At 42.0% G+C, this 7,004-nt stretch overlaps 1 protein-coding gene across 1 annotated transcript in view; it reads left to right on the plus strand.

The window, feature by feature from the left end:
• Positions 1 to 7,004, plus strand: part of PRKCB (protein kinase C beta) — a 580,609-nt gene that overhangs the window by 380,263 nt on the left and 193,342 nt on the right. The window contains exons 6-7 of the mRNA XM_007951796.2: positions 2,634 to 2,790; positions 4,146 to 4,280. Of these exons, the coding sequence (XP_007949987.1) occupies positions 2,634 to 2,790; positions 4,146 to 4,280 (292 nt within the window). The remainder of the gene's footprint in view (positions 1 to 2,633; positions 2,791 to 4,145; positions 4,281 to 7,004) is intronic.

Here is a 7,004-nt window from a genome sequence, read left to right on the forward strand (position 1 = left end):
TCAACCCCTTCCTGAAAACCAAAAACCAAACCAGTTGCCACAAAGTTGATTCCAACTTATAATTACTCTGTGTCTGTCAGGGGAGAACTGTGGTCCATAGAGTTTTCAATGGCTCATTTTTCAGAAATAGATCACCAGGCCTTCCTTCAGAGGCATGTCTGTGTGGACTTGAACTGCCCATCTTTCGGTTAGCAGCCGAGTGTGTGAATGATTTTCACCACCCAGGAAATCCTTTATTAGCTGTGTGATAGTAGGCATGTCAGTCTCCCCCCAACCCCCCAGCAATGCTTAACCACTGGGCAAAGAAAATAAAAGGAAGATATTTGAATTTAACCAGGCCTGTGGTTTTATATAAGGAGCTCTGGTGGTGTAGTGGTTAAGGCATTGGACTGTTAACCAAAAAGTTCAATGCTTCACACCCACCAGCCACTCCACAGAAGAAAGATGAAGCAGTCTGCTTCCATAAAGGTTTACAGCATTGGAAACCCATTGGGGGTCGCTATGAGTAGGAATCAACTCGATGGCAGTGAGTTTGGTTTTTTTGGTTTGTGATTTTATGTGATACATAAAATAGAAAGGAAGAGGAGCAAGGAAGTTAAGGGTATTTATGAGAGAATAATTGTAATGGAAAGAGCTCTGGTGGTATAGTGGTTAAGGCATTTGGCTCCTAACCAAAAGGTCAGTGGTTTGAACCCTCCAGCTGCTCTCTGAAAGAAAGATGAGGCAGTCTGCTTGCATAAATGTTTATAGCCTTGGAAACCCAATGGGGGTTGCTATAAGTTGGAGCTGACGTGATGGTGGTGAGTTTGTTTTGTTTGTTTGGAATTATAGTGCAGCCTAAAATCTAAGTTGGGTGAGTGGACTAAAGGCAAGAGGGAATGGGGAGCTAGAGAAAACATACTGGGCACAGTAGCCAAGGTGGTGGTTGAAGAACAGTTACTCCTAGAGTTGATGACCTGCAAAAGTAGGGGATAGCATAAGATAGGGGGGTACATACACTAAGGTTGAGGAAGTAGTATCCTTTCTGTGATGCTAAACTCCAGGATGTGACCTTGGACAGAAGTCAGTGTGAGTGGGTGGAAATAAAAGTTTCCACAAACTGAAGGGACCTTTATCTCCTACTTTCCAATATTTCCTCTTTTCGTTGTTTTTCTTATCATCTTGAACTTAACAGAATTTCTATTCTTCTTGTCTTAAAAAAAAGTTGAGTAATGGCTGTGATAATGGCTGTGTCTGCCTCATTCCTAACTTTAATGAGACTGCATTTATCATTAAATGTGGTATTATTATTTCAGGTCAATAGCCTTTCATGCTGCTAAGAAAATGCCCTGATTACAATGATCATATGGTTTTCTCCCTTGACCTATAAATATGATGAAAAGTTCAATTATAGATTGCCTGAGGTTGAACCATCTTTGAAATCCTGGCAGGAGTTATTATATATTAGCCTTTTAGCACGTAGTTTGATTCAATTTGCTAATACATTATTTTGGATTTTTCTGGCTATAATTGTAAGTGAGACTGTTGGCACTATATTCTTAGCCCATTGCTGTCCAGTCAATTCTGATGCAAAGTGACTCTATAGGATGACAGAACTACCCCATGTTGTTGTTGTTGTAATGTGCCTTCGAGTCGGACCTGACTCATAGCGAGTCCTCCTTGGGTTTCCGAGGCAATATGGCTACGGAAGTAGATTGCCCCAACTTCCTTCCGAGAACTACCCCATAGAGTATCTTTATACAAGCAGACTGTTGCATCTTTCTTCTGCAGAGCAGCTGGTGGGTTTGAACTGCTGACCTGTTGACTAGCTGAGCTCTTAACCACTGCACCACCAGGGATCCTACTGTATTCTTAAGATCTAAGTCCCATTTCCTAGCCGCCTTCCCATGACCATCTAGATTACCAGCTTTGGCGTTGGCTTGTGATTGAGTAACTTCTTTCTGTTTCTCCAGGCCCGGGTCTTGTTCCACTGCACCATTCCGTCTGCACCTCCACTTCTGACCTTCTGCTTCCTTTCCTTTTCTGAAGCTGAGCTTATAGCTTCCTTTACCCCGAGTGCCTGCTAGCCCTAGTTATAATGCTGCCGGTATTTTCCCAGCCTTCTTTCTCTGGGCTCAGTTGGGTGCTGGTAATGGGTGACACATGGATGATAGATGCATTTCCTGGGCTATGTGGGGAACAAGCATAGTGAGCATACAGTGAATTTAGGGGGGATGGGGAGAGCAGAGAAATCAATATCAAACCAATATGGAGCAGAGTTGACAATGTACTAGCTTATCTCACTTAAGCAGGAGCTCTGGTGGTGTAGTTCCTAAGGCATTTGACTGCTAACCAGAAGGCTGGTGGATCAAACCTACCAGCTACTCTTCAGAAGGAAGATTTGGCAATCTACTTTCGTAGAGATACAGCCTTGGAAACCCAAGGAGAGGTCATTATGAGTCCCAATCGACTCAATGGCAGTGAGTTTTTTGGTACCCCATTTAATATGCTTCTTAGCTGTCAGTGTTAATACATTCAAATTCTGTTAAAGCACGTGTGATGCCAGGGACCCTTCCACAGGTTCTCCAGCCACCACTGAATGGTGCTTAAACATTTTGGGGGCATTAATGCTGAAATTGCTTCTCCTTTTTCAGTAAGAGATGCTAAAAACCTCGTACCTATGGATCCCAATGGCTTGTCAGATCCCTACGTAAAACTGAAACTGATTCCTGATCCTAAAAGTGAGAGCAAACAGAAGACCAAAACCATCAAGTGCTCACTCAACCCTGAGTGGAATGAGACATTTAAATTGTAAGTTAAAATGATTCCAGCCTGGAATGAGTAATGGAGGTTGAGTTGTGGGCCAGCTGAGGGTGGGGAGTTTCTATTATTCTTTCTTAGCTTCTGTAGTTCCCTTCCTTCTTCCCTTCCTCCCTCCTACCCTCACTCCATCACCTGCATTTTTGCAGAGAGCCAAATAGAAGTTGGAACCTGTTTATTTAATTATTTATAAAGAGTGTTGAGAGTGCCTGTGGTGTGGAGGAGTAGGTGGGACAGGGAGGAGTGTCTGTGTGTCCCTTTGTGAAGGCAAGTTGCTGGAGAAGTTACAGATCTCAGGAAAGACTGGGGCAAAATCCATAGGTGTGATAACCTCCTGGTAGCTGAGATTATGGATGATGCTGGGAGCTCTCCACTAGCTTTCACTGAGGGTCTTCCCTGGATAGTGCTCCAAAGATGCATCTAGGCCGACAGGTGTTAATTACAACAGCCACTATTTATTGAGAATATACTGTGTATAATAAGCACTATGTTAAGTGATAAGGCTTCATTGGCTTGTATCAGCTCCATTTTACCAATGGGGCTTATATGAGTTAAGTAACTTGCTCAGAGTCCCACAGTAAATTCATTATGGAATAGAATTCAACCTCAGGCATGACTCCAGAGGTCATGCTTTAGCTAGTGCAAAATAGCATCATTCCTCGTGGCAGCTTCATCCCTTCTTTCCTGTGTCAGGGCAAACCTGGGACCACCTCAGTCCCAATCAGGGCCACACCTCAGAGCAGAGAAATCCCCCCCATGCAGGAACCTCAACCTCAACACACACACGTGGGAACACATGCAGACCAGTGGCCATCGAGTTGACTCCAACTCACTGCCATCCCATGCAGGTCAGAGGAGAACTGTGCTCCATAGATTTTCAGTGGCTGATTTTTCAGAAGGAGATTGCCAGGCCTTTCTTCCAAGACACCTCTGGGGTGGACTTGCACCTCCAGGCTTTTGGTGAGGGCTAACCACATTAACCATTTGTAACACCTTTGGACTCCAAACACACAGTTATACACACATATTTGCACAATTATATAATTGTATCCATATGTCTGTGTAAGACTTTCTGAAGACCACTAACCCTTTGAACACATAAGACGGCAGAAGTAGTTAAGACTGTCTCCGCCAGAACTGGCCTAGGTTCTCTGCCTGTTTAAGGCACAGGCTGTCAAACAGGAGAAGCTCTCCTTCTCTGGAGAGCTCACCTGGGAGGAAAACAGAGTGTGATTCTTGGAATAGCTTGTTCCCTTTTCAAATTCCAGCTTCTGGGTCTTGTCCTTGTGTACATTTCTGCTTGAGAAATCTCTACCATCGGTGACTTCTCGCTTTTCTCTCTGCAGTCAGCTTAAAGAGTCGGACAAAGACAGAAGGCTGTCCGTAGAAATTTGGGATTGGGATCTAACCAGCAGGAATGACTTCATGGGATCGCTGTCATTTGGGATTTCTGAGCTACAGAAGGCTGGTGTTGATGGCTGGTAAGAGAGAGTTTGCTTTGAAAGCTATAATACAGCCCATCAATCATGGGGTGGGTCAAGTATGTTTTCCTTTCTGTCCTAAAAGTGCAATACTAAAGAGAGTAACCAGGTGATGACAGGTTGTTTGGGTCTGTCTTGTAGGTATATTTTATTAGGTCTTGGTACCATAACATCAACAATGACAACAAAAGCCAATCCGTGTTTAAAACATCAGGACATTTCCCATGAAAGTTTGGATATTTGGATTCTCTTAAAAAGACAGGCTGCATGGCAGCACTGGGCAGCCCCATGTGTCACAGACAGAACTGTTCCACAGGGTTTTCTTGGCTGGAATCTATGGAAGCAGATTGTCAGGCCTTTTGTCCATACCACCCAGTGGGTACCATAACCCTTGAGTTAGTATTGAAGGGCAAGCTGTTTGAGTCACACAGGTAGTTATATAGTCAGTAGGAAGAGAAATGCTGAAATAACTTTGCTAAGTTAGATAGAAAACTAGCTCATAAACAGAGCCATAAAATCATAACCTTTGGGGCTGTCTTATTTACCAGACAGAAAAACAAAAAGATCTCACCTCAGTTTTCTAAAAGGTGACATCTAGCTTTACAGAGCTGAGGGGCCATCTGAGCACTACTCCTCTATGAAGAGAAAGTCATATAAAATTATTATTTCCTGAGGCAGGAGATAACTAACTAGAAAACACTCTAGCATGACATTAAATGCTCACATGGTAATTTACCACATAAACAAAACAAAGGGAAAGAATCATATGATCATCTCAATCGATGCGGAAAAGGCATTTGATAAAGTCCAAAATATTTGCTGATAAAAACTCTCAGTAAAATAGGAATAGAAAGGAACTTCCTCAGTGTAATTAAGGGCATATTTGACTGCTAACCAGAAGGCTGGCAGGGCAGTTCAAACGCATCAGCCACTTCTCAGAAGGAAGATTGGGCAATCTACTGCCATAGAGATACTGCCTCGGAAACCCAAGGAGGAGTCACTGTGAGTTGGAAGTGACTCGACAGCAGTGAGTTTGATTTTTTTTTTTTAAATGTAAAACCAATAGCCAATATTATTCTCAATGGAGATTGAGAGCTTTCCCCTTGAGAGCAGGAATAAGACAAGGATGTCTCTTATCACCACTCTTATTCAGTATCATATTGCAAGTCCTAGCTAGAGCAATAAGACAAGAAAGGGAAATAAAGGGTATCCATATGGGAGAGGAAGAAGGAAAACCATCCTTATTCACAGATAATGTGATCCTATACATAGAAAATCCCAGGGTCTCCACAAGAAAGCTACTGGAACTAATAGAAGGATCCAGCAAAGTGGTAGGGTACAAGATCACCACACACAAACCTGTTGGGTTCCTCTACACTAATAAGGAGAACTCCAAAAGGGAAATCAAGAAATTAATACTATTTACAATAGCCCTTGGAAGGATAAAATACCTAGGAATATACCCTAACCATGTCATAAAAGACTTATACAAGAAGAACTATATAGGACACTACTACAAGAAACTAAAAGAGATCTACATAAATGGAAAAACATTCCGGGCTTATGGCTTGGAAGACTTAACATTGTGAAAATGTCAATACTACCAAAAGCTATCTATAGATATAATGTAATCCTGCTCCAAACCCCAACAGCATTCTTTAATGAAATGGAAAAAGTAATTACCAACTTTATATGAACAGGATGTAGGTCCTGAATAACCAAAAAACAAACCCCACTGCTATTGAGTCGATTCCAACTCATAGTGACCCCCATTGGGTTTCTGAGGCAGTAAATCTTTACAGAAGTAGATTACACTGTCTTCCTTCTGTGGAGTGGCTGGTGGGTTTGAACTGCCAACCTTCTGTTTAGCAGTCAATTGCCTTAGACACCGTACCACCAGAGCTCTTTAGGTCCTGAATAGCTAAAATGATATTGAAGAAGAAGAGCAAAGTAGGAGGCCTCACACTGCCTGATCTCAAAACTTGCTATATAACTACTGTAATCCAAGTAGCCTGGTGCTGGTTCAGTGATAGACACATAGATCACAACAGAACAGAACTGAGAACCCAGAAGTAAATCCATCCATCCATGGGCATCTGATCATCGACAAACTGTCAAAGTCTGTTCAATGGGGAAGGAACAGTCTCTTTAACAAATGGTGCTGGCAAACTGGATATCCATATGCAGAAAAAGGAATTAGGATCCCTACCTCACACCATACATGAAAGTTAACTCAAAGTGGCTCAAAGACCTAAATGCTAAAGCTAAAACTATAAAGTTTCTGGAAGATAACATAGGGTCAAAACTAGGAGACCTAATTCTCAGCATATATTGTCTATCAAACAAAACTGAAAATGTACAAATGACAGAAAATAAATTGGGTAACTGGTACCTTCTAAAAAAAGAAATGCGTATGCTCATCAAAGGACTACCAAGAGAACCTACAGACTGGGAAAATAATCTTTGGCGAAGACATACCTGGTAAGGATTTAATGTCTAAAATATATAGAAAAACTTCAACAACTCAGCAACAAAAAGACAAACAATCCAATCAAAAAATGAGCAAAGGACATGAACTTCGCCAAAGAGGACATTCAGGCAGCCAGGAAAAACATGAAAAGATGCTCATGATTATTAGCCATTGAACCAAAAAACCAAACTCACTGCCATTGAGTCAATTTGACTCATAGCGACCTTTCCTTTGGTTTCTGAGGTGGTACTTCT

This window comes from Orycteropus afer, unplaced genomic scaffold, assembly GCF_000298275.1.
Source record: "Orycteropus afer afer isolate SDZICR_OR568_19922 unplaced genomic scaffold, OryAfe1.0 scaffold00312, whole genome shotgun sequence".
Taxonomy (NCBI): Eukaryota; Metazoa; Chordata; class Mammalia; order Tubulidentata; family Orycteropodidae; genus Orycteropus; species Orycteropus afer.